The 25,566-nt window shown below is 59.7% G+C and overlaps 1 protein-coding gene across 2 annotated transcripts; it reads left to right on the forward strand.

Annotated features, from left to right (window-relative positions):
• The first annotated feature begins 2,443 nt into the window (after nt 1-2,443).
• Nucleotides 2,444-25,552, forward strand: LOC308069588 (syntaxin-binding protein 1). Of its 2 annotated transcripts, XM_080402139.1 has the most exons (20): nt 2,444-2,611; nt 14,032-14,081; nt 14,259-14,340; nt 14,702-14,778; nt 15,028-15,106; nt 15,197-15,300; nt 16,119-16,267; nt 16,677-16,761; nt 16,960-17,090; nt 17,511-17,618; nt 17,730-17,790; nt 18,423-18,488; nt 18,675-18,755; nt 18,874-19,012; nt 19,226-19,335; nt 19,514-19,615; nt 20,929-21,014; nt 21,308-21,462; nt 22,467-22,590; nt 23,880-25,552. In XM_080402139.1, exons 1-19 carry the CDS (start codon nt 2,575-2,577, stop codon nt 22,574-22,576), a joined length of 1,812 nt encoding a protein of 603 aa, XP_080258265.1. In that variant the 5' UTR covers nt 2,444-2,574; the 3' UTR covers nt 22,577-22,590; nt 23,880-25,552. The 2 variants fall into 2 exon arrangements, with proteins under 2 accessions (XP_080258265.1, XP_080258266.1); XM_080402140.1 differs by lacking the exon at nt 22,467-22,590 and having other exon boundaries at nt 2,446-2,611.
• The last annotated feature ends 14 nt before the right edge of the window (nt 25,553-25,566 follow it).

Consider the following 25,566-nt stretch of genomic DNA (forward strand, 5'->3'; position numbering starts at 1 on the left):
CCGCTGCTCCCTGCAGAGTTCCCAGCTGCCAGGCCCGGTCACCCCAATTCACATCACCTGGACCAAACCAGCACAGGATGGAGCAAGGGGAGCAGCCACCACCCCTCCCCTCCCCCCCTGATGTTCCTTCTCAGCCCTGTGGTGGAAAGGGGGGATGAAGAAATGCTGGTCCCCTTCCCTTACCTGCACATGGTGGCTCTGCTGTGCTGGGGGGGTCCAGGCTGCATGGCTCCAGCTGATGACCTGAAGCCCCTTGCAGAGAATGGCTCCTGGTGGTCCCCAAGGTCTATGGCCTGTGGCCAGCAGCCCATGGTCCCTGCCTGGGGGACCCACCAGCCCGAGGTATTTTGCACCCCAGCAAATGCCTTTGAGTGGGAACCAGCCTCCAGGCCCCCAGCCCCAAAGCCAGCAGGCTCCTGGGCATCAGGATGTGGGCTCCCCAGATCTGACGGGGCTGAGCCCATTCTGTCAGGAAGGCAACACCAAAGCATCCTTCCCACAGGCAGCCCCCTCCCCACCCCAGCATCTGCGGGACATTTCTGTCCCTGCCCACCCAGCGCTCACCCCCAAAAGCTCCCCCCCCAAGCCTGGCACCCTGCCTCTGCCGGCACATCGGGGTGCTCAGCATTTGGTTGCTGATTTTTTGAACGAAGCAAGTGTTACTCTATTTTTTTTTTTTCAGCCAGGTGTAATGGATGTGACAACCAACTGGCTGCTGGGGAGCCGAGTGTCCCTAAGGGCAGAGAGGGGGGACATGGCGGGGACCCCAGCAGATGGGTCCTGGTCCCGGTTCACCAGTGGCTCTGTACACGTGCTGTATTTTTGCCTACAGACAAGTGATGCTCGGCCTCACTGGGAAGATTGATGGGGAGATGGGGAAGGCAATATAAATACCTCGCTCTTAAATAGCCTGCTGGTATTTATAGCCTGTGGTTGGCAGAGAGTCCGGCAGCTCTGACAAACTCAACTCCAGCTTATTTTTAAGGAAGTATTGACGAGAACAGGTTTTAAAGCAAAGGATCGAGACACACGTCTGCCTGACCTGGGGTTGCTGGGGGCCCACGCAGTGGGACGGAGCACTGGCCCTCATCACCCTGCTGTCCCCCCTACTCACCTTTGCCGTCCTCTTTCCCCAGGCACCCTTGTCCTGCCTCACCTCTGAGTGATGCAGTGGACATTTATATGGCCACACAGATATATATAAATATACATATATATATATAAATATATAAATATATATATATACATACACAGACACTATACCTGTCTGTCTGTGGAGCACGCTGCCGTTGGCTCGGGCTCTGTGCTAGCATCATGCCATTTCCCACCTCCTTTCCCATTTCCCCCCCTTCACCCTATCACACCCTGTCCAGCCCTTGGGGGGGGATGCACAGAAACTCTCAGACCCCCCCTGGCACAGCCAGGAGCCAGCTCGGCAGTGCCTGGCAGCCCGGGCACCCACCCTGCACCCCAGCCTGGCAGGAAAGCCCCCCCCCCGGCAGCAGCACCCGGGTGCGGGGAGTGGCAGCACTGGGTGCTGGGGGGCGCAGCCTTTGCCCCCACATTTACAGCCCTGGCCATGCCCATCTGCGAGTGGCTGGGGGGGGCTGCCACCCCTGCGTGGTGGGTGGGGGGTGAAGTTACTCCACTGGAAAATAGGCTTGAGACACCCCAGGGACCCCCTCCCCACTGCCTTCCCCGCTGTCCTGTGCAGGGTCTCGCCCCCCCAGGCAGATGCTGCAGGCCGGGGTGGGGGGCATAGTGTATGTTTGGGACAGAGCTTTGCTTCAGCAGAGCTGAGGCTTGGGGAGTGCGGGGCGAGGGGGGGGGCTTAGGGGTGGGTGCCAGGGGGTGCTGGGTGCCAGGGGGATATGCCGGGGGGTGGGGGGTGCCCGTGTGGGGGTCCAGGGTGCCAGGGGATGCCGGGGTGCCGGTGTGGGGGCGTGGGGTGCCAGGGGGATATGCGGGGGGATGCCGGTGTGGGGTGCCAGGGGGATGTGCTGGGGGGTGCGGTGTGGGGATGCGGGGTGCCGGGGGGATATGTGGGAGGGTGCGGTGCGGAGTGCCAGAGGGACGTGCCGGGGGCGTGGTGCGGGACGCCAGGAGGTGCCGGGGCTGCGGTGCAGGGTGCCTGGCTTCGTGTCGTGGGTGCGGTGCGGGGGCGCGGGGTGGCAGGGGGACACGCCGGGGGTGCCGGTGCGGTGTGCCAGGGGGACGTGCCAGGGGGTGCGGTGCGGGGGGTGGCAGGGGGACACGCCGGGGCCGCGCTGCGGGGTGCCAGGGTTCGTGCCGGGGTTGCGGTGCGGGGGCGCGGGGCGCAGGGGGCGCTCGGCCGCGGGCGCTGCGGCGCGGGGCGGGGCGAGGCGGGGCGGGGCGGGCGCAGTGACGCAGCCCCGCCCCCCGCGCGGTCAGCTGAGCCGCGCCGCGCGCCGCCCCCCGCCCGGCCCGGCCCGGCCCCCCCGCCCTGCGCCGCCCGGCGCTGCCCGCCGCCCGCAGCCTCACCCGGCGCTGCCTGCCCCCGGCCGCCCCCCCCGGACCCTCCCCCGGCCGCGGAGGGCCCCCCGGCCCGGAGACATGGCACCTATCGGACTCAAGGCTGTGGTGGGAGAAAGTAAGATCCGCGTCCCGCCGCGCTGCTTGCGCATCCCGCGGGGGGGGGCGGTATGGGGGGGGGTATGAAGATGACCAGGCTCCGGCCCCCCCTTTTCCGCGGGTGGGGAGATGCTGCGGATGCGCAATACGGACCCTCGGGGCGGCATCGGCGCCCGGCGGGGGACGGGGGAGGGGGGTTGGGACACCCCCGTGGGGACAGGCCGGCCCGGTGGGCTTGGGGGGGACACACGGGGCTTGCTGTCCCCGTCCGCGTTTTGTTTATTTAATTTTAGGGGAGGGTGTTGAGGCTGTTGGGATTTTTCTGCAGTGCTGAGGGGAGGGGAGGAGAAGGGGGGGCGGTGGAAGTAGGAGGGGGGTAAAGAGGGAAGCGAGAGGCGCCCGAGCCTTCCCACCTCCCCGGTTCTGGCTCCGACGTGGCCGAGGGGCGATCGCCTCATCCCAGCATAACCAGGAAAGCCCAATCGCCCCCCACGGGGGTCTGCCCCGGGGAGGCGGGGGGGGGGGGGGCACAGGGATGTCCGGCTGTGCAGACCCCCCCTGCACCGCCAGGCCGCCCGCCTCTCGGCTTTGTCTGCCACAAATCCCGCTTTAATGGTGATACATAATTTTTTATTTATTTTTTTTTTCCCCCGGACGTGACTCGGCTTCCGTGATCCCGGGGCCGCCGTGCCCCCCCGGCCTCCCCCCCGGAGCATTTCTGCGCCCTTGGGGCGGCGCTGGGCCGCGCTGTTTCGGGGCGGGGGGGGGGCGGAGGAGCAGCCCCGGCTCCGCTTCCTCCTTCCCCGCTGGTGCAAGGCGGTATTTTTTTCAACGTCTTGATAGCGGGGGGGGGGGGGGGGAGTTCTCCAAAACGCCCGAGGCTGGGAGGGGGGTGGTGTGTGTGTGCTGGCGGCTCCCTTCCCCCCTTGCAAAATTAAAAGCGAAAAACTCCGCATTAAGAAAAAACAACTAAATCCAGTGCAGGAACGGCAGGAACCGGTGGGAAGTTCCCGGGTTCCCGCAGCCATGAAAAGCCCTTCTCGTCCCTCCCCGCTCCTCCTGCGTGATTTATTTCCGTGGCATCGCGGCCAGCGGGGGGCCGGATCGCCCTTTATTATTATTTTTTTTTTTCGGGGCGGGGGGTGCCCCTGGGTGCAGCCCCCGCGGGTGCGGTGGCTCCGGCCGCGCTGTGCAGCGCAGCCCTCCCGCGCAGGCTGCAGATGGTGCGGCCGGGGCTGGTGGTGTGATCGGGTGGGTGGTGATGTGATGGGGAGGGGGGGATCCCCCTGGATTCATGTCCCTGCTTTGTTCCCAGCCATCACCTGCCCCCGGGATGGGGGGCTGCGCCACCCCCCTCCCCCCCCCCAGGGTGCTGCATTGGGGGTTAGAGCCCAGCCCGCTGCAAAATGAAAGGGAAAAGCCAGGGAAATGCCCCGCTGTTTCTCTGCTGCAGGATCAGCTTTGGGGAGGGGGAAGGCTGGCTCTTGTGCTTGGCTGGGTTTTCTTTTGGGGGGGCTGGTCCCCTCGCCTCCAAGGTGGGCAGAGGGGCAGCCCCCAGCCCAGCCGAGGGGGGGGAGCTGGACCAGCCGCCCACATGCCCCCAGGCAGGGCTGCATCCAGCTCATCCAGTGCCCTCGCTAACCAGGGGACAGGGACCAGCGCCACTGCATGTTCCTTATTTTCATTCATTGTCTCTGCGCTGAAATAGGCTGGGAGAGAGCACACACACACACACACACACAGAGGTTCAAGGCAGCATCATGGAAATCTGGCTCAGTCCTTCCCTTCAGGGTTTTTTAACAAACTGCTCTGTTCTTCCCTGAAAAACATCATTCCAGACTGAAAATGATAGCTGGGCATCAGTGCTGTAGCGGGGCTGCCGGGGAAGCGTGGGTGTCTGGAAGGAGAGAGCAGGGTTTGTGCAGGCAAAATGCTGCATAGGAGCGAAGGACGGGGCCCTCGGAGGAGGGCCCTGCGGGGTCCAGCCCTCCCCTCCTGCCGGAGCTCGAGGTGCTCCTTGGGCTGCCATGGGAGGCTTCTGGGTTTGATGGGCTCAGCTCCTGCCTCGAGGTGCTGTTTTCAGCTGGAGCTGCTCCCCCAGAGTCAGGAGCTGCAGGGTACCCAGATCTCCCCCTTCCCTGGGCACCAATGCAGCTGGCACAAGGTCTCCCCGGCTCTCCCTCACTGCACCAGCCTGCTCCCAGGCAGGGATTCCCCAAAGGTTTACCTGCAGGAGAAGATGCTGGTTCATAAGGAGCAAAAGGTCCAAGCCTGGGGCAGGGTATCTCTGCTGGGCTCCCTCCGGAGGAGGGCGGGAATGATGCTGCCGCGTTGCCATGGCTCGCTCTGCCAGGCCCCCCCTCTGGAGCTGCATTCTGCCCTGGCTTCCCTCCAGACCCGGATTAGTCTTCTGACCAGCTGGTGCCATAACAAGGCGGGTTTGAGAGGCCCCTGGAGAGGTGGGAGGGGGGTGGCAGGGGAACGAAGTGGGTGAGTGTTGCAGGAGATGGACAGAACCGGATTGTCACCCCCCCAGGAGCTGTGGGGTGTGTGCTAGGGGGCTGTCTCTGTGCCTCCCCGCAGTCTCCAGCAGCGATGGCTGCATCCCTCCAGGACTTGTTTTCATCTGACCGGGCTTGGACCTGAGCATGCTCAGCCCTGGAGGTGATGCCCAAGGACCAGGTCCTCCTGGTACATCTTCTGTTCCCTCTGCGGCTGCCTCCCAGGGAGCCCCATTGAAGAACCAGTCGCTTGTTCTGGTACTGGTTTAGAAAATTCTCATCCAAGCATGGGAAGCAGTCCCCACCTCTGGTGACACCCATCCCCAAATCTTCATCTAACCCCCTTGCCACATAGACATTCCTCCCATCCCTTCATGCCCCAGGGCCTCCTTAGATCTTCTCAGGGCAGCCTGCCCTGAGCTTCCCCTGCCTGGCTGGGTCCCTGCTCTCCTGCAGCACCCTGCAGTGGAGAGGAGGAGGAGGAGGAGGCTGGGTTTACTTCATTGAACTATCATCAGTGAGGCAAGACGAGCTGTGCTGCAGGGGTGACACCTGTGCCATGTCTGTCCCTGTGGTGGGCTGGTGCAAGACATGTAGGCAGAGCATACAGAGGTCATACCTGTGCTGGATCTGAAAACCCCTGGACCCCCTCACCTGTAAGAGGAGAGAATCCCCCCCCTCAGGGCTTCCTTTTGCTCAAGTCACGGACAGATGGGAGAGGCAGAGGAGCGCCCTTCTAGAGACAGCAAGAAAACACCTTTCCCCCAGGACAGTAGCTGATCCTCCCACGGAGCACCCTTGTCTATTCAGCCTCCTGCAGAGGCGACCTGTGCCCAGCTCCTGCCTGCTAGAGCCACACCGAGGAGCCCCACAGTTAAAACCTGCCTGGATGAGGTCTGATGGCCCCTCAGCACCCATGTGCTGTGTCAGTTGGGGTCCCCATTTGTACCTCTCGAGGGTCCACCGCCACCTGGCCTGCCTGGGGATGTGATGACTCAGGGACCCAGGCTCATGTGGAGCTGCACATGCTGTGCTGCACCTCCAGGGACAGGGAGGAGGCACTGGCAGGGCTGCTGGCCAGCTGCCAGCCTTGGGGCACAGCCTGGGGACCTGCCACCCATGTGTGACTTACCCAGGCTGCTTGGGGCACCTCACAGCTCCCACCACCCCTTTGCTGAGGGCACAGGGAGACTTTGTGGGCCAGATGCTGCTCATTGAGGATGCTCCAAGCCCATCTCGGGAACCAGGATGCCAGGCTCGTGTGCTGCCCCAGAGCCAGGTCTGGCAAGGTCTTTGCCAAGCAAGAGAAAGAGGAGGCAGCAAAAGGCGCAGGGCTGGCTGGTCCTGGTGGGACCATTGCAGGGATGTGTGCTGCATCCTCCTGCCTGCACAAGGGCAGAGCCTTCAGCCCTGCCATGATCTCAGCATGACGGTGCAGTGGATGGCTGAGGAGGAGAGGGTCTCTGTGCCCTGTCCCCCATGGGTGGGAGATCCTGAAGCCAGTGGGCATCCTGGGAGCCCACCGTCCCAGTCCCCAGCTTTGGGGAGTCCTAAGGGCAGCTGCCTGCCTGAGACGTGGGTGAAGGAACAGGCGCTTGGCAAAGCCTCTGCTGGGGCCTTTGGCTCTGTCACCAGGGTCTGTCTCGCCTCCAGTATTGGCTCTAGGTTGGAAAAGCTTGAAAAAATAACTGCAACATTCAAGGCTCACCTTCACACACATTGCAGAGCAATTTCAAGCTTCAATCTGTGGTCTGCACCAGGGGCTGAGAAACACTTTGCCTGTATGTGACCATGGAAGGTTACCAAGAATGACAAACCTCACTTTGGCAGGTCTGCATCCACCCACCAGTGTCTGCATGTGCAAGAAGGTTGAAAAAGCCACCGACATAGAGGACATGGACTCTTTGCCTCTTAGGAAAAAAAAAAAAAAAAAAAGGGGTCTGGGTCTAATTCCCCTGCACCTCTCAGGAAAAGTGTCCCAGGAGAGATTCCCTCCCTCTTCCCACAAAATCAACACATTTAAAAAGAGAATCATTGTCACATGGCTTATAGCTGCACACTGAGAAGCAGATGCTGCGTCCACCAACTCGCGGTGCGGGAAGGAACTTGGCTGTTGTGCTTTGGAGAGTGCAGAAATAGATCAAGCTGAAGGTGCATTAATTCATGGGCTTCCACATTGCCCGTGCGCACACACAAACACGTGAATGTGTACATGCACACACTGACACATGTGCTATAGGGTCATTCATGGGATGGAGTCCATCAGATGGTTTGACATTTGGCCACTAAGGGAGCAGAAAAGACCATTCAGAGTTGGACCAGCTACCCTCCAGCCTGTCCCTGGTGTCCGTGTGGGCACAGGAGACCAGCCCAGCCTGAAGAGCCCCAATTTGTTGATGTTCTGCTCCCTCTTGGTTTAAGGCAGAGAAGAGCCAGCACAGAAAGTCATGGCCACATGCGTAGGAGAGCGTGACTTACCCCTGGGAGAGGGTCACCTCCCCTCCAGGATGCCATGACACCCCATATGTGCTGTCCTGCTGCAGGGAAGCACTTGACACTGAAGCACTGGCAACACCGGCTATACCAACAGCCCTGACAGCCAGGTACAGCATCTGCTGGGGATGGAAACACCTGGTGGAAGAGGGCAAATGTTAGTGAGGGGTGATGCCTTCAGAAGGGACCTGACATGGTCTGTGGCCCGTTGACTCTGCCCAGATGAAGAAACTGCTCAACTCCCAGATCCTTGTGCAGACCTGAGGAAACGGTGCCAGGAGTGACCCGGCAGTGAAAACCTGTGATTTTACCCTGATCCTCCAGTGCTGTCAGTGAGACCGATTCATGGGTGTGGAGATGCATTTCATTTCCTGTATTTCCCTTTGGGTGTGCTACTCAATTTCTAAAGACTTCAAGACCTCCAGGTCTCTGTCCTTCTTTCCAGGCTGTGCAGGTTTCCCGTGGCTTTGGCTGGCGGATATAAATACATACATCCTTCACGAGAGCCGTGCAAATAGGAAGAGGAGGAATTAATCACAGGTTACTACGATTACTGTGACTAATCCTTGAAGCTAGAGCCACAGCAGCAAAGCAGCGCTGTGTGGTTCCCCGGAGTAGCACAAATACTGGTGCGGCTTTGACACGTGGCATGTTTCACCAGCGGCTGTGAGGGAGATGTGGTGCTGCTCTGGATGTGAAAATACCAACATTCACCTCATCCAGGGTTGGGGAGGAAGGGCTGAAGCTTAGCCTTGGCAATTCTGCCCATTTCAGGAGTTATTGCAGCTGGATGGCACCTGGGCTGCACCACTAGCAGGTTGCTACATGAGGTTATGTGTCCTTCAGAAAGGCTGAGGTCTTCCAGGTAGACACCAGAAATAATCCAGTGAGAAAAATAGATGTTCAGGACACAGACTGCCAGAGAGGAGATGTTTGAGACTTGCTTGCTTTATGGACACAGCAGCCTCCAGGCTCAGATTGTCCCTGAGATGGCTCTTAGCTGCACTGAAGGACATCAGCTAGGCTTTGCCTCTTGTAAATGGAATTATTCTCTGTGCACTGAATGGGGCTGATGGCCTTCCTGCGGTCCGTAAAACCTATTTTATTAGGGACTGCTGGGGGATGGTACACTGGCACCTAGAGATCCCTCACTGAGGATGTTCAGAGGTAGACATGTGCTCCACTACATTCAAACGTGGTTGTATCTATGTAACATTCACACTGTCTTAAGCAATTAGTTAACGAACCAGCAAAAAGGCAGTTGCCAAGCCAACCCAAAGCCAAACTTGATTGTCTTGGAGATGCACTGTGACAGCTTTTTGAGAGAAGTGGGTCTCGAGCAAACCTCAGTGTGGATTTCTGAGATCTGGCTCTCCAGAATATTGGATCCCAAAACAGAGGATACATGAGGAGAGTGAAAGGACTGAACCCCACCTGTGACAGGGAAAAGCCCACGGTTAAGACCACTCATCTCTTCTAGGACCTTGGGCAATTCCTACAGCCTGCTGCCCATCCGTAAAGCAGCTCCATCTTCTCTCGCCACATCAGACCAAGGTGTGCAGCCTGTGAGGTCCTGGGACGTGGCAGTGAAGGAGCTTTTCTGAGCAGCAGGAGTCTGGCCTCCTGTGTTGCTCCAGGAGGGAAGGGCTTGGCCATCCTGCTGGCACCGGCCAGGCTTGGGGCAGCACTAGAGCAGAAATGTCCCCTGGCTGCGGCATCCCTCACCTGCAGCATCCTTCACCCATCCTGGTGCTCCGGGGTGAGGTGGTGGCCAGGACAAGGTTTTACTGCTTCCTCCTCCGTGGAGAAGGTCGGGGCTGCTCATTCTGAAGCAGGATAATGGGCTTGGGACATCCCCAGATGAGTCCATCTCAGCACAGGCTGCGTTTGGGCGCAGCTTTGCTGGTGTGGGTGCAGGTGGTGGCAGGGTTGGTCCCTCTTCCCCCAGGACCAGCTGGAGGCACGGGGCTGGTTGCTGTTGCCATGAGCCAGCGAGGCAAGGCAGGCCTGGAGAAAGGCTGCCTGGCCAGCTCGGTATAAATAACGCGGGCTAAGCCTCTTGGAGTGACGTATGGGCTTGAGTCCTACTAGGCCACCGTGTCACCAGCTTCTGGCCCTGCTTGGAAACAATGCAGTGGGTCATTTCCATGCCACGTGTTGCCCCAAGAACGAGGCTAACCGCAGGCAGCGGGCTGGGCGAGGTGGTTGCTCTCAAGCCTGTCATCTGCGTGATGGCACTGTTAGGACCGTATTACTGCAGAGCGACGGAGGTCCTCCATCCACAGGTGGGATGTGCTTCCTTGTCCATAGGCACGCATGTTGTCTCTACATTGGAGGAGAAGTCTAGAGCTATCTGTATTGTCTGTTCTTGGTAGAAATTGTCATTAAAATTCTTCCAGCCTGAAGGAAACAGATGAAGTGTGGTAGGTCCAGACAAGCCAGGTGTTGAAGGCACTGGGTGAGATACACATACACATTTTGTTCCCCTCAAAACCCAGTTTATCTCCAAGATTAAAGGCTTGACTGTGAGCACCACTGACTGAAGTTAGAGCCCAAAAGTTCCGGCTGGCCAGACCATTTGAGTATATGGGTGGGAACAGCTGACCTGCTAATGTAGAGACATGAGAGCAGCACTCACCTCCTGCCCAGCTTCGCAGCCACAGCGACACAGACAGCATCCAGCCCCACTGCTAGCAGCCACGTTAGCCAAAACAGCCCCAGGGAGCAGCTGGCACCTTTCCACCTTGAAGTTCCCACATCTTCCCCCTTTTCTTGCCAACCCTGGCCACAGCCAGCATTTAGCATTGCCCTCTTGGTCCACCCAAGATCTAACAGACCGCTTTTCCCTAACCTGGGGGTTTCACGGCTGCTGCAAGGACACCCAGGATGTTATGGCCATGTCTCCTCCAAATGTGACACTGTGATCTCAGGCTTTTCCTGGGGTCTGTGTCTCGTGCCCTCCTGGGCTTTGGCATGGCCACAGAGCCTCTTTGGAGGATGCTCTGTGGATCTGCCTTTCCTGACCCTGTGTGGGCTCTGAGCTGGCTCTGGCAGCTGGTGGACAAGCAGCTCTTTGGAGCCAGATCTGAGCCATGGTCAAGGCAGGAGAAGATGCTGGTTTAGGGAACGGCCGTGCCTGTCTGCAGCCCAGGCACAGGGCAGCTCTGCAGCAGGGCTGGCCCCTAGGGCTGATGGGGGCCTGTCGCAGCACTAACAAAACCAGCTGGCTGCAACAAGGCTTTTGCCACCCCATCCCAGGTTAACTTCCATAAGCACTTCCCCCACCTTGCCCCAGCACAGCCACCAGTCCCCCGCAAGGTTTCAAAAGTCCATCTACTGTCCATGCTGTTTCTCCACCCTCTTCATGCCAGTCCACCTGCTTCTTGCCTCTGCTGCATCTGGATTCTTCCTTCTCCCAGCTCCTCTTCCAGCCAGCCTCTCCTCACCTGCTTCTCCTGGGGCCTCTCCTACATCCAGGGCACTCTCTCTCTCCTCCCTCTATATCTTCCAGGTTTCTCTTCATCCAGTGCTCCTCTTCCACCCCCCTTAGAGCTATTTAACTCCTCAGCAGGAACCAGCCACAGCTGCACCTTACCCACACCAGCCAACCCACCGCCCCTGAAGCCAGCCCACCGCTGTACACAATCAATGTTAATTAACCTGCCTTCGTTCCTCTGTAATCCCTCTACAGGGGCCTACCTCAGACCAGGGGATGGACACCCTAAAACTGCAAAGCTCAGAGCAGTCCTCCTCAGAGGTGCCCAGCTGCTGCTCTGGGAGGCCCATCTTGGTGTCAGGATCAGGCCAGGGGACATGATGGTGCTTTTTGCACGGGGAGGTGCACAGCCAGGCAGATGCTCCCCCCATCAAACATGCACACACACACCCCCCTCCAGCTCAACCCCTATGCAGGCGATAGAGAGACGTCCCGCAAAGCCAAGCACTGAAGATGAAATGTCCCCTGCAGTGGCTGCCACAGTGAGGACAAGCTCGGGGGTGGCTGAGGCAGCTTTTTGGGGTCCCTTTCCCTACGACCCTTGCCGCAGCAAACAGAGGGTGCCATGAGCTGAGCTGCTGGGGCCTTTGCACCATGCCCGGGCCCCAGGTCGCTCCTTCCCAGCCTCCTTCTTCCTTCCCCTCCTGCCCCTGGACCAAAGTGGTGTTTTCCTTGCAGGGGCAGGATTTCTGCCTGGCTGCTCCTGACCCCTTCCCGGGTGGTACCGCTGCCCCGGCATGTGGTGCGCCACCGCGGTCCCCTGTGCTTTGCCCCCCGTTGTTGGCGACTGAGGTGGTTGGTGTGGGATGGAGGGCGCGTGCGTACTGCCTTGTAAACAGCGCTGTTATTTCTGGATCCTTGCTCTGGGGAAGGAGCCAAATGTGAGTAATGAAAGGAAGAGGAGGGATGCGCTGGCATCCCTCCCTCCCGGCCCTGCTTGTGCACCAGCAGGACCGAGAGGGGACCAGAGAGCAGGACCGGGGACGCACGGGCAGCTCTCGCTGCTGGCTTCTGCCCACGGCAGAGGACAATTCCCGGCTCGCTTTTTTGCTGTGTGGGAGATCTGGATTTGGGTGGGCAGCACACATGGGTGCAGGCAGCAGGATTTACCCCCCAGCAGTGTCCAGCTTGGGGGCTCAAGGGTATAGATTATCTGTACCCCGTTACCCTCCATCCCCCCTTCCCCACACCTGCACCCCCTTCACCAATGATGAGGCTAAAGGATGTGACCAAGAGCAGGCAGAACCCCAAGTTCATGGCCAGCATCCTTCTGAGGTTCCCCCAAGGCAGATATCGCTGGGAAGGAGATGGATGTGAGTGGTGGGAATGGCTGCCTCCAGGTTTTGCAGCAGGACAGACAGACCAGCGATGCTCACAGGCTCCTGTTCTGTCCCTGCTGGCACTATGTGCTGCGGCTCTGAGCCCCTCTGGCAGCCTGGGAGGTGTTCCAGCCTCACTCAGCACGTGAAAACACTGCAGTGTGTTTGGGTGCTAGCATGGTGAATGAGCCCAGCAGCATGGGGAAACCACAGGGAGCATCACCCCGGGGGGCCGGGGCCGAGCTGAGCCTGGCACGGTCCCTCTGCTCTCCTGGTGAGGCTGCTCCACGCAGCACAGGGCAGCTGCCAGGCTCCGACTGTCCCTGAGCCGCTCGTACCCGTGCAAATCCCCAGTGGGGGTAGGAGCTGGGAAGATGAGGTGTTTTGCCCAAATCCAGCATCACCCAAAAGCAGGAGTTTCTACGGCTGGGTGCTCCCAGGGCAGTCCCCCCTGCATACGACCCTCACGCCTTATTCCAAAAAAGGGACACATTTAGAATCCTTTAGATTGGAAAAGACCTTTAAGATCATCGAGTCCATTTAGACCCCAAACTGCCCCCTGTAAACCCAAACGGATCTTTACCTGCGTGACCAGCACCCTTGGGGTCACTGCCACAGGGGAAGCTCCCAAGGCTGAGGCTGGCAGGGTGACACCCTCAACAATGGGCTCCCCACAGCTCACATGTTTTCTAATTTAGAAACATTTCTTAATTGGCTTTTAATTGGCCGTTTGCATCCCTGTCCCTGGGACCAGAGGGAAAGCCAGGGAGAAGACGCGGTTGCAGAATTTGCTCTGGGCTCACCCAGGCAGTTCCGTGCTCTGTGAAGGCTGATGGTTCATTCACCAGGGTAAAAAGGGGTTTGGGGCACCTCATGGCCCTCCCTGCACACAGATGTTTAGGCAGCACATGTGTCTGGCGGGACAGGCACCTATTCTGGCAAGGCTTGAAACCCCCTTCCTGCAGCCCAGCCCCAAAAGGTAACATCACCATCCCACTGCTGGGACCACCTCCTCGCATGGCCTTACCCTGCATCCCATGGGGAGCAGCCCTGCGAGCTGCCCGGGGCAGAAGCAGGGTGTCTGTGCCTGGGATCGGGGGTGCCCCAGCCCTGAGGGGTCCCTGGGGTGCAGGGGGGGACCTATGGGTGCTGTCGTCCTGGCTGGTTGCATAAGCCCAGCAGCCACAGGAGGTGAAATGAGATTGTGGGGGATTACAAGGAGCAGGCTCAGGCCGCTTGATTCTTGTTTCTAAAAGGAGCTCTTAAGCTGCTGCTGTTTTCCCGATGTTTTGGATTAGGACATATGGGGTGGCCCCCAGGCTCCCCAGAGGGACCCCCCAACCCTCTGCCAGCCTGCAGCCCCCCACCGGCGTGGGGTCCATCTGTTAGTGCCAAATGTGAGAGAAAACTGGGTCTGGGGGGTGACCACCCCTCCCTGGGTACCCCAAACCCACCCCCCATCTCCCCAGGCCCCCAGGAAAGGCAGTGGGGGAGCGGGGCTCCCCCTGGCCCCACAGACGGGTGGGGGTTTGGTGCCCCCGGCGCAGACCCCACAGCTGCTGGTGGGCCCTGGCGTGTTACAGGGGGGAACTTGGGGTGCTCACCCCACCCCGCACTCCCTCTCTTGCAGAGATTATGCACGATGTGATCCGGAAAGTGAAGAAGAAGGGCGAATGGAAGGTGAGTTCAAACCTTGGGGGGGCCAGGAGAGGAGGAGGAGGAGAAGGAGGAGGAGGATGAGGATGGGGAGGAGGAAGCAGGGCAAGGGGGTAGGTGTGGGCAGGGAGCCCCCAAGGGTGGGGAAGGGCAGTTCCCTGGCTGCCTGCCATGCCCCCAGCTCACAGCCCCTCTCCCCAGGTGCTGGTGGTGGACCAGCTCAGCATGCGCATGCTCTCCTCCTGCTGCAAGATGACCGACATCATGACGGAGGGTATAACAAGTGAGTACCGGCTCCCAGCTGTCTCTCGCAAGCCTCACCACGGGGAGGGCAAAACCTCCCCCTGTGCCAGGGGACCTGCAAATGCAGCTCCAGGCTGGCACAAGCCAGGCGAGGTGGTGGCATGGCCCCCACGCACCCCCCTCCCACCTGGGATGGAGACATGCTACAAGGACTGGGACAGAGCGGGGACAGCCCTGGCCCCGGCTTCTGAGTGGGCAGGGATGAGTGGCTGGGGATGTTTTGGACACGGGGTGGCTGGCAGGGCTGGTCCTGTGCTGCTGTGGGACATCCAGTAACCCCACGTAGCTGGGTGCCCCTGCCTGCACCCGTCCCTGCCATGGTGCCTGTTTTTTCCCCCTAGTTGTGGAAGATATCAACAAGCGCCGGGAGCCGCTGCCCAGCCTGGAGGCTGTCTATCTCATCACCCCCTCTGAGAAGGTGAGAGCGCGGTGTGGGGCGTGGGGGCATGGCCTTTGGCTGCGGGGAGGCAGGGGGATGCCCTGCTGGGATGGTAAGCCATGCCCATGGGAAGCGTCTTGGCTCCAGTGAGACCAGCGGTGCCGCCTGGGTGGTGGACCAGAGGTGCAGAGCTTTCCCCGTGCCAGGAGGAGGGAGGACCCTGGGTGACCCTGCTGAGATGTCCGCGGTGCCACCCTGCCAGCTCGGCTGGTCCCTTCTCTCTTGCAGTCCATCCACTCCCTCATCAATGACTTCAAGGATCCCCCCACCTCCAAGTACAGAGCTGCCCACGTCTTCTTCACTGACTGTGAGTACCCAGAGGGGAGGGAACGTCCCTGTCGGTCAAGCAAGTGGGGATGGAGGGATGCTGAGCGCTGCCCTCCTCCTCCTCTTGCAGCCTGCCCCGACGCCCTCTTCAATGAGCTGGTGAAATCCCGTGCCGCCAAGGTCATCAAAACCCTGACGGAGATCAACATTGCCTTCCTCCCCTCTGAGTCCCAGGTGAGGCTGGGCTGGGGACCGACCCCACCGGGGTGGCCCGGGGATGGGATGGCCGGGGGATGCTCTGGGTCCTTCTCTAGCTCATGGGGGTTTGTGTAACAGCCTCGCACTCCTCTCTGCCGGCCGTCTCCTCGCCGCCTGCTCGGCTCTTCCTCGCTGTCTCCTTTGATTACTTCTCAGGGCTGATCCGCTGCGGGGGATTTAGCCGGCGCCGCACTTTGGCCCTGTGCCGGCAGCCGCATTGGCCAGCTCTGTGCCGCCCCAGCACGGCCCCTGCCAAGGGCACCGGGGAGCAGCCCTGTGCCATCTGCCCCTGCTGGGGACATGGGGATGGGAGGGACAGATGGTGCCATTAACCCTTCAAGCCTCAGCATTTCTGGGGAGACAGGCAGGTGGAAGATGACCTCTTGGCAGCTCCATGTGCAACCAAATTGGCTTCCGGTCTTTACCAGGGGTACGGCTGGGAGCAGCATGTCCCCGCTTGTCCCAGGATCTCTGGTTCCCTGTCTGGGAGCAGGTGACTGCTGTGGGCAGGGGGTCTCCTGCCTCCTCTGCTCGCCCTGAGGGCTACACATGGGTAGGGACCGTGCCATGGAGTGGGAGCTGGGGAAGGCATCAGGGTCCAGGGCTGGCAGCCAGATGCCCAAGGGATGCCCTGAGCATCACTGAGCTCCGCCTGCCTGGTCCGAGGCTCAGCTGGGGACCATCTGGGATTGAATCTGGTTTCCACACCCACTGGGGTGTCCTGTGGGGCTGCTCCCCTCCGGACGTCACCTGCAGCGCATCCCCTCTAACCTCCCTCCCGCTGCACCTCCCAGGTTTACTCTCTGGATTCGGCTGACTCCTTCCAAAGCTTTTACAGCCCCCACAAGGCCCAGATGAAAAATCCGATCCTGGAGCGCCTGGCCGAGCAGATCGCCACGCTGTGTGCCACACTGAAGGAGTACCCAGCTGTGCGGTACAGGGGGTAAGGGCAGTGGGGTCTGCACCCCTCCAGGGACCTGTCCCCTGCCCCAGCAGCTGGGGCCGTGCTGAGCATGGGGCAGGGTGAGGCAGTGCTGTGTCGGGTGCTGGTGAGGACGTGGGGATGGAGGAGGTGGTGGGATGGACAGACGTCCGCGCTCAGTGTAAAAACAGGCTCAGACCTGAAGATGCTCTGGAGAGCGGGGGTTGGTTGGGACTCTAAAGTCCAAGTGGCACCAAGGCAAAATGGAGCACCCCAGGGAGAGATGGAAACGGGCATCAAAACCTGCTCAGGTCCCTCCTCTCCTGCGAGCCAAGGATGTTAACGCAGGGAAACCAGCAGCTCCTCCCCATCCCATGCTGGCGAGAGCCACCCGTGCCAGGGAGCTGACCTCTCCCCCTGCCTCCTCCAGGGATTACAAGGACAACGCCATGCTGGCACAGCTCATACAGGACAAGCTGGACGCCTACAAGGCTGATGACCCCACCATGGGTGAGGTGAGCAGGGATGGTGCCAACAGCCCCGGGGGAGGATGCTCGGGTGATGCTTCACTCCTAAAGTCCTGCTCGAGCTCTGCCACGTGGCAGTCGTAGATCCCGAGCAGGGACCCTGAAATGGCCCTGGCTTCCCCTGGCTGCCTGTGGGGCTGGAGGAGCCCCCGGCCCGGCTACTGATGGCTTCCCCCGGCTCTGCAGGGGCCGGACAAGGCTCGCTCCCAGCTCCTCATCCTGGACCGTGGCTTTGACCCTGCTTCCCCGGTGCTGCACGAGCTGACCTTCCAGGCGATGAGCTACGACCTGCTGCCAATCGAGAACGATGTCTACAAGTGAGTGCAGCCCTGCTGTCCCCCCGACCCCTGTGGCCCCCCCCGACCCCAGCCCTCAAGCGGGATTTGGAAGCGCAGCCATGAATTCTGAGCCTCAGCATTCCTCCATCCGTCACAAGTAATTGGTTGGGAGGAAGCATTCCTGCCTGCAGTCTGGCAGCCGTGGTGGGCAGGACGATGCAAAAGGGGCTTTTCTAGCCTTCAGCCCTTGGCCCCTTCCCAGCATTTAGCAGTTGAAGAGGTATGAGAAGGCGAGATGTGAAAACTGAGTTGAAATAGCTTTGCCTCGCTGCTGGCAGAGCCAAGAAGATTCCCCATGTCCTCCTATGTCCTGCCCCCCTCCCTAGAGCCCAAGCAGTGAGGAGATTGTGTGCCCCCCCAGCCCTGTCCCCATCATGACGGTCCTTGCCCTCTTCCCAGGTACGAGACGAGCGGCATCGGGGAAGCCCGGATTAAGGAGGTTCTCCTGGATGAGGATGATGACCTGTGGGTCACCTTGCGCCACAAACACATCGCCGAGGTGTCCCAGTGAGTGTCCCAGTGGGCGGTTTGCCAGCTGGGTGGGATGTCAGCTTGGCATCGCCACCCACCCCCGTTAGGGCCCGCTCCCCGCTGACAGCTCTGCCCTCCTCTCCCCAGGGAGGTGACCCGATCCCTGAAAGAGTTTTCTTCGAGCAAGAGGATGAACACAGGCGATAAGGTGACCTGACTGCATCTGCGAAGCTGGGGACGGGCACCTGGGGGACTTGGCCGCACGCTGGCACGTGGTGAAGTCTCCTGGGGGACTCCCGATGAGGACCTCTGCAAAGTGCCCAGGGTGCTCAGGTCCCTGACGGGGGGAGATGGCCGTGGGGTGCCAGCCCTACACCCCAGCCTGTGGAGACAGAGTGCCCTGGGAGGGCACTGCACCGCAGGGGTCTGCTTGGTCCAAACACGGAGCCTGTGCACCTCGTGCAGTGGCTGCCCCTGTCCCCAGCTGGTTCTCTTGCGGAGACCCCGAGCTGGTCACAGTGAGGAGACACAGGTGGCAATAGGATGTAGAAGTGGCCAGTAGCTGAAAGCACCATCTCGGCCTCAGCCAAGCGCACAGGGGTCCTGGGGGAGGGTCCTCAGCGGATTTCTCCCCCCCGACACTCCAGTTTGCAAAGCTGCAGACCCCGTCCTGCCCCTCAGCCATAGCAGAGACCTGGCAGTGCCACAGCAGAGACCTGGCAGTGCCACAGCAGCACCACCAAACCCCCTCAAGGGGCTCGTGTGGGGGCAGGGTCACCCCTCTCTGCTTATCGTCCCCAAGTCCCTGAAGTTGAGTGACCGTGTCCCCTTTCCTCACAGACCACCATGAGAGATCTGTCCCAGATGCTGAAGAAGATGCCGCAGTACCAGAAGGAGCTCAGCAAGGTACAAGGAGGGGGGGTGGGGTGTCTGCAGAGCAGCTGGCGCTGAGCCCACCCAGAGAACGGGTGATGGCAGCTCTCCCCAGAGGGTCCCTGGCCACGGGCAGGGGCTGAGGCTGGGGTGGTGGCATGGGGACTCTGGGCTGCTGCCAGCACTGTGAGGGTGACTGCACCACTCGTGTCTCCCCAGTACTCCACCCACCTGCATTTGGCTGAGGACTGCATGAAGCACTACCAGGGCACGGTGGACAAGCTCTGCCGAGTCGAACAGGTACCAGCTCCCCCAGCCCCCCAGCCCCCATGGGGACAACTGGGGCTGGCAGCTGCTGCCCCACAGCTCAGCCCTGAGCCATGGGTTGAGGGGTGATGAGCATGTGCGTTCTGTGCAGGACCTGGCCATGGGCACCGATGCTGAAGGTGAGAAGATCAAGGACCCCATGAGGGCCATTGTCCCCATCCTGCTGGATGGGAATGTCAGCACCTATGACAAGATCCGCATCATCTTGCTCTACATCTTCCTGAAGAACGGTGAGGACACGCGCGCACGGGTGGGCAAGGCATGCAGGCAGCTCTGGGTGGCAAAAAGCTCAGGGTTCAGCCGAGATGAGCTGGATGGAAAAGCTCAGCCCCGTCTCCCTGATCACCATTGCGGTCAGGGTGTCCTAAGGTGGCAATGGAGGGGCTGTGTCCCCACCGGGAGGCATTGCCCAGGAGGACACCATCTCTCCATTGCATTTCCAGGTATCACCGAGGAGAACCTGAACAAGCTGATCCAGCACGCTCAGATCCCAGCAGAGGACAGCGAGATCATCACCAACATGGCCCACCTTGGGGTGCCCATCATCACAGACGTGAGTGTCCCCGTCCCACTCCCCGTGGCCCTCCTTGCCCCCTGGAAGGACCATGGCACCTGCTGTTCTATGGGAACCGTGTACCCCCTGGAATGTCCCCAGCACCCTTCCGGGGTGGCCCTGGTCCCACCACCGGAGCCCCTGTGTCTCAGGGTGTCTCTGTGCTTTTTCTGCCCAGTCCACCCTGCGCCGCCGGAGCAAGCCTGAACGGAAGGAGCGGATCAGTGAGCAGACCTACCAGCTCTCCCGATGGACCCCCGTAATTAAGGACATCATGGAGGTGAGCCAGCAGGGACAGGGATGGAGCAGGGACCCCAGCACTGCTTGGGAAGGGACCCGCAGGGAGCTGGCTGCCTCCAGCCCAAACCCTGACGCCTCTCCCCCACACATACCCTCCATGCTGCTCGCTGCCTGCCATTGCAACAAGGTTGGGATGTTTTGGGAAGCTTTCCTGGCCCCCACGTGCGTGCTGGCCCCGGGTGGCATGCATGGCCCCGTCTGGACTTGTACAGTGTCCCTGCAATGCAAAATGCAGTAACAAACTGGTTGCTCTTGTGCTGCACCCTGTGCCATGATGGTCACATCTGGGTGGCCTCGTCACAGCATTACCCATGTCCCAGCCAAGCCGGGGGACAGGCACGGCACCGTTCACCCCTGCCCGCAGGCACAGCCGTGCCTGTACCCATGGGAGCTACAAGCTCTGCACTTGGGTAGCACTGGGCAGAGCCAAAACGTGATTTTTTTCCAGGCTCTGCCTTCCTCCTGACCCACTCCCTCCTGACCCCTCCTCGAATTGGGGCAGCGGGGTTTTCCCAGAGCCGGGGCATCCAGGCACCAAAACTGCTCCCCAACACAGACATTTCCCACCTGCTCAGACAGACGGACCGACCCTGGGGACACATTTTTTTGGGGGGGGGGGGGTATCGGGGTGGGTATCGCTGCAGCTCAGAGCCACCCCTGCTCCCAGGCACCGATGACAAGCAGAGCTGCAGCTCTCTCGATTTCCGAAAGCACACAGCTCTTGCCTTCCTCTACCACAATCCGTGCAAACCCTCCTGGGGTGGCTTCATGCCCAGGACACCCTAAACCTCGTCCCCAGGACCAGAGGGAACTGCACAGGGCAGCAACATCTCACCAACATCTCCCAGATGGCGTTAACCCTCCACCACTGATGAAAGCAAGAGCAGGTCCCTTACTGTGGGGGGGGGGTGGATCACAGGTGTGAAGCTTCCAGCTCAGCTCATGCCCCTGAACTTCACAGAAGAGCATCTTCCCTTCGCCCCCCCCCCCCCCCCCCTTACCCTACCTCCCCAGACACCCCCAAGCTGAGGGCAAGCCTCACCCCCTGCCCCACGCTGCAGCCCCCCTGCACTGTCCCTGCCTCACAGCAGCCAAGCACCACCCTCCTCCCCCTAAGTGCACCCTAGTACAGAAACACAGCCAAATTGTTCCAAAAAATTAAGCTATGCAAATATATGCAAATGATTCCTGACCCCCTTGGGCCAGTCCTGGGCACAGCCCTGCAGAGGGGCTCCTGGGCCAGGGGCCATGCCCAGCTCCTCACTAACCCCTGATGTGGGGCTCTGCCCACAGGATGCCATCGATGACAAGCTGGACACCAAGCACTACCCGTACATCTCCACCCGCTCCTCCGCCTCCTTCAGCACCACTGCCGTCAGGTGGGTCCTGCGCCCCATGCCCTCCTCCATTGGCACGTATATCACCAGCTGCATCCATCCCTCACCTGCCCGGGGGGGCCGTACCCGTTGGCAGGTCTGAGCTGCTCTGCGGTCACTCGGGCATCCCGTGCCTCAGTTTCCCTACCTGTAGCAGCGAGTGGCACTCGTGGCTGGAAAGCTTGACTGTACTTGCTCTAGCAGCAATGTGGGAGCTAATTAATGCGTGATTTAGTTAAAATGTGAGCTCAGTGTTGCCTCGTGTCCATCCTTCATCCTTCTTTTCCTCTCTTCAGCGCCCGCTATGGCCACTGGCACAAGAACAAGGCTCCCGGTGAGTACCGAAGTGGCCCCCGCCTCATCATCTTCATCCTGGGCGGTGTCAGCATGAACGAGATGCGTTGCGCCTACGAGGTGACACAAGCCAGCGGCAAGTGGGAAGTGCTAATAGGTGAGTGAGGGTCGGCGCCGGACCCTGCGCCCCGTCGCGCTGGCTGCTCATCCCACGCTCCCTCCGCCATCCCGCAAATTCCCGGCTCCAGCTGACTGCGGGAGCTGGAACTCTATGGAAAGGTCTTGTCCTGCCGCCCAGTGTCACCCCTGTGTCCCCCCTCCGCAAGGACAGGGTACATTGCGCCCCCCACCCCACCGCGCCCCCGGTTTTGCTCCCATTTTTCCCCTCCCTGACTGGTTTTGTTCGAGCAGAGCTGGGTGAGGGGGTTTTACAGGTTGAATTGCTTCTGTTGCACCCGTGTTGCACATTCGTTGTTGGGGTCAGGGAGGAAAAACAAAATAATGAGGCGTGTGACACTGCACGCCAACCCCAGTGTCCCCTGTGCATGCAACAGGAGATGCATTTTCCTGTTGCACACGTGCTGTATGTCCTGTTGCACATGCAATGCAACAGGAGATGCGTTTTCCTGTTGCACATGTCCTGCACATGCACAACAGGCCGTGCATTGCGTGCTCAGTCTCAGTACCCTGGCTATGCTCCCAGAGGAGCCATGGGTCAGGTGTGGAGGATGCGGTGGAAGCCCTGCCAGATGTTAGCAAGGAGCTTTTAGGCCCCCTAAAATTCCCTTGGAGAAGCGCAAGCTGGATACACATCTTGTAGGGCAGGGGCAGAAGCCCCTCACCATCTCATCTGGTCCCTGGATTCTTGCCTGGGGTGTCTGGTAGAGCCTATTGCTGGCATTTCATCTGCTCCTTGTATTCCCCTAGGAGCAGCAGCCCCCTCTTCATCACCGGCCCCCGGCCGTGTGCCCCCGCCACTGGACCACCACCACTGCCCAGCTCCATCCTGCCTCTTGCCCATCTCATCCCGCGTCTCTCCGGGGACCATCTCCTGCATGCGCCTGTGATGCTCCGGGTGGCAACCGCGTCCTTCCTCACCCCGAAAAATGGTGGTGGTGGGGGTCTTGGCGCAGCCATCAGCCCCGCTCTGTTCTCCCGCAGGTTCTACTCACATTCTCACTCCCACCAAATTTCTCATGGACCTGAGGCACCCCGACTTCAGGGACTCTACTAGGGTATCATTTGAGGATCAGGCTCCAGCAATGGAGTGAGCCAAAGAAACCAAGTAAAGGCAGCTTACTAATGAAAAAGAAACTCTTCTTCCCCGAAGGGTTTTCTTTGATTCTTCCGTTCCTCCTTTCTTTAATTATTATTTTGGGTTTTGTTTCCGTTTGGTTCTCTGATAAGACAAATGCTTGCAGTTCCTCCTCCCAGGTGGAAAAGCATCCAGTGCCGCTCCATCATCCCTCTGCCATGTCTTTCGGCCAGACCTGGCCGGCTCTGTCATGCCATGAGCTCCCCCTCGCCGGGGCCGGAGGGGCCGGGGGCGGCGGGGTCGGGGTCCTGCCTGCCCAGTAGATGTGTCCCAGGGCCAGGCAGGGGGACGGAGCCCCCCTGGGATGCTGCCTGCAGCGGGCAGCTGGAGTGGGGCTGGGGGTTTGGTGCCCAGGGGAGAGCATGCAGCAGTGGGCGCATGGTGCAGACCCCAGCACTTGGCCCAGCTCCAGCCCCTCGTCCCCTACAGCAAAGGCTGGGTGCTGCTGTGACCCCCCAGCTCTGGGGTGTGATGGGGCTGAAATCCTGAGCTGATGGGAAAGCTCAGGTTTGCCTTTGTGGCTCTTGGTGCCCTTGGATGGGCAGGACTCCCTTGATGTTGCAGACCCCCGAAACCCGTGCTGGGGTTTAGCTTCTGCCAGTGGTTTTGCCCGTTAAGGACCCACCATGACATCCCCCTGAGCCACCGCTGCCACAAGCTGGTCCATGCAGAGCTAGAGAGGCTGCCAGGGTGGCACGGTGGCACGGAGGGCAGGGGCCAGGCAGCACGGCGGGAGCCACCGAGCCAGGGCCAGCAGAAGGCGAGAGCCATTTTCCTCCTCCTCTCCCACCCGCTCCCCTCCCACCCACCTCTGTGACCCAGCGATGCTCCCTGCAGGCAAGGAAGAGCCGGGGGTCCCCGCAGAGGGTCCCTCTGTGCCCGGCTGCTGCCTGCCCGCCCGTCCCGCCCCCTGCACCCCCTGGCTTTTTGGCCAGTGCCTTCTGCATCCCCAAAGGGTCCAGGAGTGACCCACTGCATGGGCACCTCCCGGCCTCTGCCTCATCCCACCCTGCTCCGTGCATCTCCTTCATTTCTCCTTTTCCGTTCCTTTCCCGTTATCCGCACCCCCACACACCCCCCCACCCCCCATAGACGTACATTTTCTCGCAAGCATTTCCACCGGCATGCGGGGCCATCGCCGCCAGGTAAGGCCTCGCCAGGGGGGACTTGGGGGACAGCGGGGCCGGCGGCTGGGGCGCAACAGGGGGGGTGGTCCTGAAGCCATCACTGATGCTCCCCCACCTTCCTCTGCTCCGCAGGGTCCACGCACATCCTCACCCCACAGAAACTGCTGGACACGCTGAAGAAACTCAATAAAACAGAGGAAGAAAGCAGCAGTTAAAAGGAAACGCCGCCACCGACTCGATGCCGAATTCACCTTCCCTGCTGGGCGCCCAGCCCGGGGTGCCATCCTGCACCCAGCCCGGCCCAGCTTTCTCTCTTGTTCTTGTGTTGGCCCCCCTCTCCCCTCCCACTGCCTTCCCCATCTCATTTTACCCACAGGGAGGGGACAACAGCCAAAAAAAAAAAAAAAATTAAGAAAACGGATGCATTGTGTTTAAAAGAGGAAAAGAAAAAAAATTAATTATCTATATATTTGTAGCTGCAGCTATCGGAAGCACCCAGGAGCTCATTGCTGAGTAACCCATCTGCCCATTGCTAGCGAATGATGGCGATGAAAAAACAACAGAAAAAACCCACCTTTTTCTGAAAGCGGCTCCTCGTTGGGGTTCTTTGTGGATTTGGATGGACAGCGGGGGGGACAGATGCGCACCCCCCCCCAAGCCTCTGCTTAGGCAGGCGCCGCGGGCTGGGCTCGGCTGTCACGTCGCTCTCGGCTGGGGGTCCCCACCGCTGTCTGCTGTCCCTTGTCTTTTTGGGGTGGTGAGTGCTGCTGCTGGATGTGCACGCCAACATCTGGCTTGGGGTGTGTATGTGTGTGTGTGTGCGCACACGCGTGTGCAGCCGGGATGCTTCGCGCTGCTGCGATTCCCATGTGAAAAGGGACCAAAATGGTCAAAACATGGAGATGGGGCCCGTTTGCTTGCACGGCTGCTCCTCTATCCTGCTGCAGCCTGGCCTCCCCCTTTGGGTATTCCTTAAAATGCATATATATATATAATTAAAAAAAAATATTTTTTTTAATATATATATATACCTATCTCCATCCATCCCCATGGAAGCTCGGTGTCCCCACACCTGGCTCCGCTCATGTCATCCCGTGGTGAAGCGTTTCTGAGCGTGCCGTCACCCCGAGGCACCCCCTCTCCTCCGGCCCCCCCCCCCTCCGGACTCTGTGTATATTAATGACTGTGTCTTGTGACGTTCTTACAAGCTTGGTGTATAGTGATTTAACCAAACCTCTGATTTTAGTTGTTTTTTTATGTTACACCCAAGGATTGCCCCCGCCTTCCCCTGCCATTAGATGCACTGCAATATTTTGGGGTCCATCGTTTTGTTCTCTCCCCCTGAAGGCTGTGACTCCCTTTTCCTTCCCCAAAATCTCTTTCTTGCCTCGTTGGTGGTTAGCCCCCCCCCTTCCCTCCCTGTCTCTTCCTTGCCCATAAAGTTAAATATATATTTTTAGGGCAAAGGCTGTATCATTGCACTGATATTTGTTGGTTCCTCCTTGGTCCTCCCTCCCCGTTTGAGTTCCTTCTTGGTTTAGCAATGCAAATGCTTCAGGATCTTGTATGTTGGACATTATTATTTTTTTTCTGTTACAGTTATTTATATAAAAAATAATTTATCAAAAAGGAAAACTTTAAAAAAAAATAATCTAGTCTGTCTTGGAACTTGTTTCCCTTGAAATTACTGGAATCTAAATGTTTGAAAGTGTTGAAGCACAAACATGTATCATCTCTGTATATCTGTTCTTCTGTACTAAAGCACTCGAGTGACTAAATAAAAGCGATCTCCATCCCTAGTGCAACCGGGGCTGTGCCG

The sequence above is a fragment of the Falco punctatus genome (genome assembly GCF_963210335.1).
Source record: "Falco punctatus genome assembly, chromosome: 9".
Lineage (NCBI taxonomy): Eukaryota > Metazoa > Chordata > Aves > Falconiformes > Falconidae > Falco > Falco punctatus.